Below are 12,740 nucleotides of genomic sequence, written 5' to 3'. Positions count from 1 at the left end.
GGGAAGCGAGGAAGTCACTTAATAACGGCAATTTTCAATAAGGCTATGGTTTTTGTTTGTTTGTCTTGTGTGTTTGTTTGTTTATAATATTGTGAAAAGCAATAAAATTTTTGGACGGAAAAAAAAGTAACTGACAGCTGACACCGGATCCACACCCGAAAGCTGCAGGACTTTCCTTGTACAGTCTCGGCCACGACCCTTTTATATACAGTTCTTGAGGGCTAGAAGCTTGACGTCTTTAAAAGAAAAGAATGTAAGCTGGAATTCTCAGGGCAATTGCATGGCCGCTGCTGATATAGAGGCTGTCTTCTAAGGTCCTCAGTAGAGGGAAATTGGAGAGCTTCGCTGGTTACAGCGTGGCGCCATTGATGCCAAGGTTGCAGGTTCGATCCTCATATGGGATGGCTGCATATTCCTGAATTGCGGGGGGGGGGGGGTGGACTAGATGACCCTTAGAGTCCCTTCCAGCTCGACGATTCGACAATTCTACGATTCTATTCTTCGCAAGCAAAAAGTAGCAGTCCTCTGGAACTCTTCAGAGAAAGGATGTGGTTTTAAAAATTGTAAGAGGTTGAGATAAAGTGTACCTTTAGCATTCTCGTTTGTATATAATTATCTCTAACCTGTACATATTTATTTTTTTTTTGAAACGGTGGAACTATTGTTTTATGAGCCGCTGGGCAACTGCGGAGAAATGGGACACTCCTTTTGGGGAGCGGGGGCTGAGGTGGGGCATGAGAATGTAAGCAGAGACACGAACCCCAAAATGTTGCCTTCAAAAACATACTCCTCAAAATTCAATGAGACTGGCTGCCTAGCGGAATAGCTCTAAACTTAAATAATAAAAATAAAAATTTATTGGCATAAATACATACAGTGGTACCTCGGGTTACATACGCTTCAGGTTACATACGCTTCAGGTGTTCCTGACCAAGAGCAGCTGGGGAAACCGCGTGGGGTGCATGTACGTCCGATGCGTATCTGGCGCCAGGTGAGACGGTTTCGGGCCGCCATTTATTCCATACTGTTTCGTTTTAATTTCTCCACCGCCTTTCCATCTTTCTGCTGTGGTTATTATCTTCATTGCGAAACAGACAACGCAGGCAGACGAAAACAATACCGCCATGACAACTAATAATAATAATAATACAGTGGTACTTCGGGTTACAGACACTTCAGGTTACATACGCTTCAGGTTACAGACACTTCAGGTTACAGACTCCGCTAACCCAGTGCTTCAGGTTAAGAACTTTGCTTCAGGATGAGAACAGAAATCGGGCTCCGGCGGCAGCAGGAGGCCCCATTAGCTAAAGTGGTGCTTCAGGTTAAGAACAGTTTCAGGTTAAGAACAGACCTCCGGAACGAATTAAGTACTTAACCCGAGGTACCACTGTACAGAAGAGCTTTCCAAACTTTCCATGTTGGCGACACCCTTTTCAGACGTGCATCATTTCGCGACGCAAAAATTTCAGTTTTGCTAGCAAACCCGTTTTTACTAACAAGCCCCTTTCCAACATTCGCGCGACACACTTCCAAAGTGCAGCCGGCAAACCAATGCGTCGCGACGCACGGTTTTGAAAGCTCTGACCTACAGAATACAATAAAAACGGCGAAGGAAAATAAACGTGAAAGTAGAAAAATAAAACACAGACACGGAGGTTTGTTTTTTTAAAAAAAGCAACAACCAGGAAATGACTGAAAATAAAATGCCGAATTCAATTGTAGCGTATGAGAAGAAAATTACAACTAATCCAGATCACAGCTGCTGGACTGGGGACTGGGAATGGCCACTGGGACCATATAACACCGGTCCTCAAAGTTCTTCACAGGCTTCCGCTAAGTTCCTGAGCACAATTCAAAGTGTTGGTGCTGACCTTGAAAGCCCTATAAGGCCTCAAAGGCCCAGTATACCTGAAGGAGCGTCTCCACCCCCATTGTCCAGCCCGGACACCTGGGTCCATCTCCGAGGGCCTTCTGGCAGTTTCCTCCCTGCGAGAAGCGAGGTTACAGGGAACCAGGCAGAGGGCCTTCTCGGTGGTGGCGCCCGTACTGTGAGGTTTGCTGTGAGGACAAAATGTCTGAATGGCGGGGAGCAACTGAAAAGGCCACCTGGAGGACAGGGGGCCTATGACTATAACAATAAATAAAATAATAATTACAATTCCCTGGTGCATACAGGAAAAGGCAAGAAGGAAACCTCTACTGAAAAGAGACATTCCCTCTTGTGAGTGCCTGCCTGATACTAATAATAATATGAATAATTTTATTATTTATACTCCGCCCCTCTGACTGGGTTGCCCCAGCCACTCTGGGTGGCTCCCAAAATATGTATTAAAAAGCACAATAAAACAGCAACCATTAAAAACTTGCCTGAACAGGGCTGCCTTCGGATGTCTTCTAAAAACCAAATAGTTGTTTATCTTGTTTGTGAGTAACTATATAGCCTTTAGAAGACATCTGAAGGGGAGCTTTTAAAGCTTTTATTATGTTTCTGTGTATGTTGAAAGCTGCCCAGTGTGGCTGGGGCAATGCAATCAGATGGGCAGGTAATAATAATAATAATAATAATAATAATAATAATAATAATAATAATATCTTATGGAAGGGCATTCCACAGGGTGGGTGCCATTACTGAGAAGGCCTTCTTGCCTGGTTCCCTGTAGCTTCACATCTCGTAGGAGGATAGCTCCATTTCTCCAATGAAAATAGGGACGTCCTATTCCATCCCCTCCAACGTTTCTCCTCTGAAAATAGGGAAGTCCTATTCCATCCCCTCTAATGTTTCTCTGATGAAAATAGGGACGTCCTATTCCATCCCCTCCAACGTTTCTCCCCTGAAAATAGGGACGTCCTATTCCATCACCTCCAACATTTCTCCCCTGGAAATAGGGACGTCCTATTCCATCCCTCCAACGTTTCTCCCGTGAAAATAGGGACGTCCTATTCCATCCCCTCCAACGTTTCTCCCCTGAAAATAGGGACGTCCTATTCCATCCCCTCCAACATTTCTTTGCTGAAAGTATGGATGCCCTAAGGAAAAGCGGGAGCTTCGGGATCAGATCAGAAACCGGGGCGGCTTCTGTAAATCTGGGACTGTCCCTGGAAAATATAGACACTTGGGAGGGTCTGATCTCATGGTTGTGAGTTCGAATCCTATGTTGGGCAACTGATTCCTGCATTGCAGGGGTTGGTTGAGATGATCCGGGGGTTCCTTATAATTCTACAATCCCTGGTCAAAGAAGCAACTATATTTGATAGATTGAAGAACGTCCTAATTAATGGAAGTATCCTCTCCTGCGTAGTTGTCCTGGGTGCCCGAGCACCCACAAAACTCCCCATGAATGGCCTTGGTCCAGTATATTTGAAGGAGTGTCTCCACCCCCATCGTTCTGCCCGGACACTGAGGTCCAGCGCCGAAGGCCTTCTGGCGGTTCCCTCCCTGCGAGAAGCCAAGTTACAGGGAACCAAGCAGAGGGCCTTCTCGGTGGTGGCTCCCGCCCAGTGGAACGCCCTCCCAGCAGATGTCAAAGACAACAACTACTACAGTGGTACCTCGGGTTACATACGCTTCAGGTTACAGACTCCGCTAACCCAGAAATAATACCTCGGGTTAAGAACTTTGCTTCAGGATGAGAACAGATATCGCGCGGCGGCAGCGGGAGGCCCTTTAGCTAAAGTGGTGCTTCAGGTTAAGAACAGTTTCAGGTTAAGAACGGACCTCCGGAGCGAATTAAGTACGTAACCAGAGGTACCATTGTACCAGACTTTTAGAAGACATCTGAAGACAGCCTTGTTTAGGGAAGCTTTTAATGTCTGATGCATTACTGTATTTTAATATTTTGTTGGAAGCCTCCCAGGGTATAAATGATGATGATGATGATGATGAAGAAGGGGCCGGCACCCACCGATTTCGGCACCAGGGCATGGCACCCACGGGGCCAAGGTGGCGCTCTTGTGCGCGGAGAATTACTTTTCTTTGATGGATTTTTGATGGGCCACGGGCCCACAAGTTGTTGAGTTTTATGGGGAGAGATCTCACAAAGCGTTGCTGAGCTTTTGGGGGGAGATCGCTTGGGGGGGGGGAGAGGAAACTCCCACGGGTGCAAACTCGTGAGAAACTCCCCAGCCGCAGTCTGCAGCCTTGCGCCCTAGCCTGCGCCCAGAGAGACGCGCCGGCATCGCGTCCCAGCCTGGTTTCTTTGCGCTCCACCCTCTGCCCGCTCCTCCCTCCGACGGCACCCAGGGGTGGAGACTGGCCGGGTAGGAGGGTCAAACCGTCGCAGCCTCAGTTGCCCTCGCCCCTGGCGCGTGCACGAGAGCGCGCGCCGCCCAGCCTGGGCGGGGACGGTCGCCGGCGTCCCTTCCCTCTTGCCGTCTCTCCACGTTGCGCCAGGGGCGAGGCGGAGCGGCGGCGGCGGAGGCGCGCAGCCTGTCCATCCGAGGAGGAGGCGAGGAGCCGCCTGGACGGCTTTTTTTGGGGAGAGAGGAAGGCGGTGCCATCATGTCGGGCTTGGATTACCTGGCCGCCGAGTGCCTCGTTTCCATCTCCACCGGAGCCCTGTTACACCCGGCCGCCGGAGCCAAGGAGGAGCGCGGGGCGCGCCCCATCGTCGCGGCCCCGCCGGAGGCGGCGGGGGAAGCCCTGGGAGGAACTCCCGACGGCGCAAGCAACCTCTCCGGCGCGGCCAAGAGGCACCGATGCCCGTTCCAGGGCTGCGCAAAAATCTACGGCAAATCTTCCCATCTGAAGGCGCATCTCCGGACGCACACGGGTAAGGTCCGCCCCCACCGAGCCCGGGGCCAGTCTCTCTCCCCCCCCCACCTCCATCTTACACCCCAGGGCAGTGGCGTAGCGTGGGGGGTGCAGGGGGGGGCCGGCCGCACCGGGCACAACATCTGGAGGTTAGGGGGCGCAAATCCACGGGTTAGGGGGCGCAAATCCACGGGTTAGGGGGTGCAAATCCATGGGTTAGGGGGCGCAGATTACTTGTCTTGCCCCGGGTGCTGATAACCCACGCTACGCCACTGCCCCAGGGGGCCTTTGCCCCCCCTTCATAACATCTCCCCAAAAGTGGATAGGCATTCAGACGCGCGCCATGTGATGGATTATGCGGGTTTACTGGGGGCCCCCGATATTTCGTTCAAGGTGGCACCCCCGGAACCCCGAGGCCGCCCTCCCCCCCCGGCCGGTTCCCGCCTCGCTTTCCCTCCCCCGCCCCACCCCCGTGGCCTCCACCCACGTGGGGAGACCGCGCCTCGCTCGCTGGCTCTGGGCGGCGTCGGCGCACGCATTTCCTGGATTTGAGCTCGGGTGATTACGCAGCCCACCCACGTCGCGAGAGAGACCTCTGCGCCGGTCTCTCTTGCCCGCCCTTACAAGGTGCCGTCGGGGCGCGCCTCCGCCGCCTTACCTCCCCCCCACCCCACGCCCCCGCGCGTGGGCTGAGCGATCCCGGCCCCCACGTGTGCTCCAAAAGCGAAAGCGCGCCCGGAGAGCGCAGAGGGTGGGATGCGGAGACTCTCAAGAGTGGGCGGCTTGGGTTTAGATCTGCCTCGTAGCCTATCGATATGGCCCTTGAGGACCAAAATCCCAGGTTCGGTCGAGCCTCCGGGGCCAGGCGCAGTCTACCTCGGCCGCCGGAGAACAAACAAACAAGCGCGTTTGATCCGGCAGGGCTTTCGCTTGCCAAAAGGCTGGAGGATGCGCCGGGTTCTGCTTTACGCCCCTGCCTAGGGGTGTAAGGGGGTGGGCTAATCGATACATATCTGAGGTTCTGCTTCTCCACCCCCCCCAAAAGCCTGCCCCGCCCTAGCAAAAATCCTGGCTACGCCCATGTCCCTGCTCCCTAATTTGACGAAAAACCTTATGGAAATCTTTCCCCGGCTTCAAATCTCGCCCACTTCTTGTTTGGCAAATGTCTTGCCATGTGGGGCGGCGGGTGTGGCCGGCCCAGGGTGGCCTGATTTGGGAGGGGGGCGGGTGGGAGGGACCTGCTGTGTGGAAATTTCAATTTGGGGAGGGGTTTGGCTGCGGCTTGGTTTCTTGGCTCTCCACCCAGACCTGCTGGGCAAACACAACCATTTACACCCCCCCCACCACCAAAAAAAAAACCCATCAGAAAGTAAACACCTTAAGAGAGTGGGTGGGAAGGTTGTGGCAAAGTGGGATGGGCACGAAACGGGCAAAGATCGCTTGTGCCAGCCCTGGAATTTGACTCTCTGGTTGACCGGTTACCAACCAAAAACCTGGCCTTTGACAGGAATTTGCAGGCGGGCGAGAAGGAAAATGGCACTGTGTCCAATTCCGATTTTGTATTAAAAGGGGCGGAACTGCTCGCTGCTAGAAAAGTACAGTGGTACCTCAGGTTACATATGCTTCAAGTTACAGACTCCGCTAACCCAGAAATAGTGCTTCAGGTTAAGAACTTTGCTTCAGGATGAGAACAGAAATCGGGCTCTGGCGGCAGCAGGAGGCCCCATTAGCTAAAGTGGTCTTCAGGTTAAGAACAGTTTCAGGTTAAGAACGGACCTCCGGAACGAATTAAGTTCTTAACCTGAGGTACCACTGTATGTGTCTTCCCTGGTTTGGACTGTGGACATTTACACCATGCCAGGAATGTGCTGAATTAAAAAACTCAGATACAGTGGTACCTCGGGTTAAGTACTTAATTCGTTCTGGAGGTCCATTTTGAACCTGAAACTGTTCTTAACCTGAAGCACCACTTTAGCTAATGGGGCTTCCTGCTGCCGCCGTGCCGCCGGAACACGATTTCTGTTCTCATCCTGAAGCAAAGTTCTTAACCCGAGGTACTATTTCTGGGTTAGCAGAGTCCGTAACCTGAAGCGTCTGTAGTAGCTAATTGCCAAATGGCATCTTAAACCAAGGTTACTGTCACCACAACAGAATGTCGGCGTCTTTGTTTACGCCGCGTGACTTATTAGTACAGTATAATAATTGCTATTCATTTCTATACCGCTTTATATTAACAAAGAACAAATCTCAAAGCGGTTTACAACGCATTAAAACGCCAAACGAAACCTGGAATAAATAAAAAAACTGCAAGCTTCATAGAGACCCCCCCCAATTTTTTTTTTATTGGTTTTCACAACATTATAAACAAACAAACACATAGGACAAACAAACATAAATCATAGCCTTATTGAAAATTACACTGATTAACATTGTTAAGTGACTTCCTCGCATCCCCTTGGTTGAATTTCATTGCATATCCTTTTAATGGTTTTCCAAATCCCGGTTTTTATGAAATTTAACTTAAACATGAACATCCTTATATCTTCACCTTATGGAATTAAACATATTAACTCATCACTTAAGATAAATAAAACCCTAAGCCCATTAAGTATCTGCAAGCTACTTTCAGTTAGTTTAACTTAACAAATTTAACTAAATAATCATTAAATTTTGTCCATTCTTCCTGATACTCCTCCTCCTTCTGGTCGCGGACTCTTCCGGTTAGGTCGGCTAGCTCTGAAAAATCCATCATCTTCACCTGCCATTCTTCTATTGTTGGTAATTCTTGGGTTTTCCACTTTTTAGCTAACCAAATACGAGCAGCGATTGTGGCATACAAAAATAATTTAACAAATCCAGTTCTTGGCACATATACGCAGAGAGAGAGAGAGGGAGCTCTCAACGTGTTTGGAACAGATAGTTCCTTCGATGGAGAGCTGTTAGCGGTGTTTTCACGGTGTGTTTTAAAGTCCCCGTCTTGCAAAGGCACACGGCAGCCGAGAAAAGCTTTGCCGAGAAAAATCTGGGTAAACAGACGCTCCAAAAGGAGAGAGAAGAGGGGGGGGGACAAAACCCCACGGTACGCAGACTTCGCTTGTGCAATCCTGACATCTGCCTGCCCGGCTTAGCTTTCCTCCCACGATGAGATTAAGGGCAGCGAACTCTCATGGGCATGAGCTAGGTTGCAGAGACATCTGCTGTGGCACGCTCCTTTGGCAGAGCGGAGCCCAGTTAACCTAAGTCAAGGTTCTAGTCCTCATGCGGCCCAAATAAGGACCGGTTTACAGTGGTGCCTTGGTTCTCAAACCGTTCCAAAACCAAAGCGTTCCAAAACCAAGGCGCGCTTTCCCATAGAAAGGAATGCAAAACGGATCAATCCGTTCCAGACTTTTAAAGGTAAAGGGACCCCTGACCATTAGGTCCAGTCGTGGCCGATTCTGGGGTTGCGGCGCTCATCTCGCTTTACTGGCCGAGGGAGCCAGCATACAGCTTCTGGGTCATGTGGCCAGCAGGACTGAGCCGCTTCTGGCGAACCAGAGCAGCGCACGGAAACGCCATTTACCTTCCCGCCGGAGCGGTACCTATTTATCTACTTGCACTTTGATGTGTTTTCGAACTGCCAGGTTGGCAGGAGCAGCGACCGAGCAATGGGAGCTCACCCCGTCATTGCGGGGATTCGAACCGCCGACCTTCTGATCGGCAAGTCCCAGGCTCAGTGGATTAACCCACAGCGTCACCCGCGTCCTTAGACTTTTAAAAGCAACCCCTAAAACAGCAATTTGACACGAATTTTACTACCTAATGAGACCGTTGCTCCATAAAATGAAAGCAGTAATCAATGTACCGTACTATAAAATAAATCAAGACAGTATTGTAGATGATAAAAATTTAAAGGAATTTTTTTCCCTTACCTGCACTGATGATGGTCATGGTTTGGATTTTATCCATTTCCGCAGCCACCTGATCAATCCATCAGTAGCTGAACTGGGTTCTACACAGTCACGAAAGCAAATTAACCGAAAAGGCCTCAAAAACAAAAACGCAAAATAAATAGCAAAAACAAAAGCACCAAACTTTATCCGTTCCGGAAATCTACTGGGCCGAGGCTGTTTAGGGCTTGAAAGGTCAGCCCCAACACTTTGAATTGTGTTTGGAAATGTACTGGGAGCCAATGTAGGTCTTTCAGGACCCGTGTTATGTGGTCGCGGCGGCCACTCCCAGTCCCCAGTCTAGCTGCCGCATTCTGGATTAGTTGCAGTTTCCTGGTCACCTTCAAAAGTAGCCCCACGGAGAGCACATTGCAGTAGTCCAAGCGGGAGATAACCCGAGCATGCACCACACTGGAGAGACAGTCTGCGGGCAGGGAGGGTCTCATCCTGCGTACCAGATGGAGCTGCCCTGGACACAGAATTGACCTGCGTCTCCATGGACAGCCGTGAGTCCAAAATGACCCCCAGGCTGCACACCTGGTCCTTCGGGGGCACAGTGACCCCATTCAGGACCAGGGAGTCCCCCACAGCCTCCCGCCCCCTGTCCCCCAAAAGCAGTCCTTTTGTCTTGTCAGGATTCAACCTCAATCTGTTAGCCGCCACCCATCCTCCAAGAGTCAAAATTTATGTCTGTATGTTTAGTTTGTATGTTTGTTTTCTTTTTTGTAATCTTAAATTGAGAGGTGTATGTTGTTGTTGTTTGGTCGTTTAGTCGTGCCCGCCTCTTCGTGACCCCCTGGACCAGAGCACGCCAGGCTCTCCTGTCTTCCACTGCCTCCCCCAGTTTGGTCAAACTCATGCTGGTAGCTTCGAGAACACTATCCAACCATCTCGTCCTCTGTTGTCCCCTTCCACTTGTGCCCTCCATCTTTCCCAACATCAGGGTCTTTCCCAGGGAGTCTTCTCTTCTCATGAGGTGGCCAAAGTCTTGGATCCTCAGCTTCACGATCTGTCCTTCCAGTGAGCACTCAGGGCTGATTTCCTTCAGAATGGAGAGGTTGGATATTCTTGCAGTCTGTGGGACTCTCCAGAGTCTCCTCCAGCACCAGAATTCAAAAGCATCCATTCTTCGGCCATCAGCCTTCTTTGTGGTCCAGCTCTCACTTCCATACATCACTACTGGGAAAACCAGAGCTTTAACTATACGGACCTTTGTTGGCAAGGTGTATGTACAGTGGTACCTCAGGTTAAGTACATAATTCGTTCCGGAGGTCTGTTCTTAACCTGAAACTGTTCTTAACCTGAAGCACTACTTTAGCTAATGGGGCCTCCTGCTGCTGCCGCGCCACCGGAGCACAATTTCTGTTCTCATCCTGAAGCAAAGTTCTTAACCCGAGGTTCTATTTCTGGGTTAGCGGACTCTGTAATCTGAAGCGTATGTAACCTGAAGCGTATGTAACCCAAGGTATCACTGTATGTATGTATGAGGTGTATGTATCTATGTAGAATAGGTTTGTTTCATGTTCTGGTTCTATTCTACTACTATTATTCTACAAATTGCAATAATTTATCAATAAAAGTTTTAAATATATAAATAAGGAATAAATCGTATCTACCCTGTTACTCCAGCTTACTGTGAATGATAACACGATTCACGCTCTTTCCTTTTCTCTCTGCGTTGCAGGTGAGCGCCCGTTCCCCTGCAGTTGGCCCTCCTGCCAGAAGCGATTCGCCCGTTCCGACGAGCTGGCCCGCCACCTGCGCACCCACACCGGCGAGAAGCGCTTCGCCTGCCCGCTTTGCGAGAAGCGCTTCATGCGCAGCGACCACCTGACCAAGCACGCCCGCCGCCACCCGGCTTTCCGCCCGGACATGGTCCGGAGACCCGAGTGCCACAGCGCTTCTCCCAGTGACTCTGCCGCAAGCAGCCTGGCCGGGAGCCCCGCCCACGACAGCACAGCCCCCTGAAAAGGCCCCGCCACTACCCACGATGCTTTGCTGGCCCGCCAGGGACCCTCCGCTGGGCGAAGGGGGCCTGTTCCCGGATCCCAATTTGGGAGCCTCCAGGGAGCGAGGGTCGCCGATGGCGGTCGGAGGAACCGTTCCAGGCGACTTGCTTCGGTCCATTCGGTCGCACCTTCCCCTGCCCCACGCCTGCCGGGGTTTTTTCTGGCATCTAGGGTCCCCTCGCAGCCCCTTTGCCTGGGTTTCCCAACGCAAAGGGACGTTCTGGTTTGGGTGTCTCAAATCGTCCCACCCTGCCGTTCCCTATCACTTTCCGGAAAAGTCTGGATCCTCGGCCCCCTTCCCTGGCTCCCCAATACTCGGGAAAGGATGGGGAAATTAGTCTAGAACGCGCCAAACCTTTCTTCGGCCAGACGGATGGTTTTAGGAAGCTCATTTATATGGTACAATGGGACAGAGATGTCCGCAATTGCACATCACCCGGATCTGGTAACCAAAGGTAGACTGCCTCTTGGTGGGGAGGAACGATTGCGGTGAACAGATGACTCCAGGATGCTCGGTAAACAGGGTACGGTATAGTCTGAGCTAATCCGGTGTCATTTGTTCCCGGAACCCGGTAACCAGAGGTATATTCCTCCCTAAATAATCTATTCCTTGCTGTCACGGCTGCCCGCAATTAATCGGAACCCAGCCTTAAAAGGGAAAACAAATACCGTATTTTTCGCTCTCTAAGATGCACCAGACCACAAGACGCACCTAGTTTTTGGAGGAGGAAAACAAGAAAACAAATATTCTGAATCTCAGAAGCCAGAACAGCAAGAGGGATCGCTCCGCAGTGAAAGCAGCAATCCCTCTTGCTGTTTTGGCTTCTGGGATAGCTGCGCAGCCTGCATTCACTCCATAAGACGCACACACATTTCCCCTTACTTTTTAGGAGGGAAAAAGTGAGTCTTATAGAGCAAAAAATACGGTACGTTTGTGTGTGCTGCACAGAGGAGCGATCGCTCCGTCCTTCGCTCTCTCGCCAGCCAAAACCTGCTCACCTTCCTTCTCCAAAAACCAGGTGGGGTTTGGCTCGCAGCTCCCACCAGCCCAACCGAAAGCCAGCATGACTAGTGGTTAGTGGTGATTGGGAGATGAATGCCTCTGTTTGGAAAAACCGCTCCCTTCCTGAGAGTTGAGGAACACCTCTTCCTGGAACAGGGATGGGGAAGCCTGTATCCTTCCTGTGCTGGACAGCAGCGGCCAGCATGCCCAATGGGCGGAGGTCATGGCCACTGGAGTCCAATAGCATCCGAAAGAACCCAGTTTGGGAAACCACTCTCCTCGCGGTCTGCATCAGAGGCCTGTTTGATTTGCATACCTGTCAATCCTATTCCCTGGGACTTAGCTGAGCATCGCTAGTGGGTAACCTATCCCTAAAATTTGTAAATAATTTCCCCCCTCCCTCCGAACCGGGTCCAAATTTTAATATCTGTACATAGAAAATGGAGGACCTGTTTTTATGGATGTGGCTGTTCTTGTTATTTTTATATCTATATATATAAACAGTGTAATTTATTTTCTTTTTAAATGTAGAATCTGCATCGGTCTGGGGGGGGGGGGAGAATGTTGATGGAGTGGGGAGAAGGCTTAAGGATTTTATCGTCCTCCTTCTCCCTTTGCAAACCTGCCTTAAAGCCAAGCGGCGGAGCTGAGAATCGCTTTGCCCGCAATAATGAGGACTAGGAACTGGCTTCAGTTTCCGGGGAAGCGGCGCCGTTCGGTGGGCAGCTCTGAGCTAGGTAGACCGCGGAGCCGGCAAGAAGCCGAAGTCTGTGTCGCCCAGGATTTGGGTCCCTGGCTGTTTTGGGACTACAAATCCCATCATGCTTGGTTAGCAGGACCAGGGATGATGGGTTTTGTAGTCCTCAAAAAACCCAACAACACCAGAGGCTGGGCAAGTTTTTGCGTGGGACGTTGGGCACGTTTCAAAGCACTTCCCCCCTCCCCCCTTCTTCCCCAGCCGAGATGTATTTCAGGGTGTGGATAAAGAGAAATAGATATATGTGCGTGTTTTTAACGTGAGTTTCGGTGCCTTGGTGCTTCCGGAG

The 12,740-nt window shown here is 50.8% G+C and overlaps 1 protein-coding gene across 1 annotated transcript; it reads left to right on the top strand.

Annotated features, from left to right (window-relative positions):
* The first annotated feature begins 4,354 nt into the window (after positions 1-4,354).
* Positions 4,355-12,211, top strand: KLF16 (KLF transcription factor 16). The gene is made up of 2 exons (XM_081895951.1): positions 4,355-4,772; positions 10,367-12,211. Exons 1-2 carry the CDS (start codon positions 4,502-4,504, stop codon positions 10,648-10,650), a joined length of 555 nt encoding a protein of 184 aa, XP_081752077.1. The 5' UTR covers positions 4,355-4,501; the 3' UTR covers positions 10,651-12,211.
* Positions 12,212-12,740: the final 529 nt, after the last annotated feature.

This window comes from Podarcis melisellensis (assembly GCF_964234715.1).
Source record: "Podarcis melisellensis genome assembly, chromosome: 18".
Taxonomy (NCBI): domain Eukaryota; kingdom Metazoa; phylum Chordata; class Lepidosauria; order Squamata; family Lacertidae; genus Podarcis; species Podarcis melisellensis.
This window is presented reverse-complemented; position numbering and strand designations above follow the sequence as displayed.

What these genes read in the sequence shown, in the direction of transcription:
- KLF16 (XM_081895951.1), top strand. Translation starts at nt 4,502, where the DNA reads ATGTCGGGCTTGGATTACCTGGCCGCCGAGTGCCTCGTTTCCATCTCC. An exon ending in GCATCTCCGGACGCACACGG is followed by an intron (nt 4,773 to 10,366) that starts GTAAGGTCCGCC and finishes TCTGCGTTGCAG; the next exon opens with GTGAGCGCCCGTTCCCCTGC.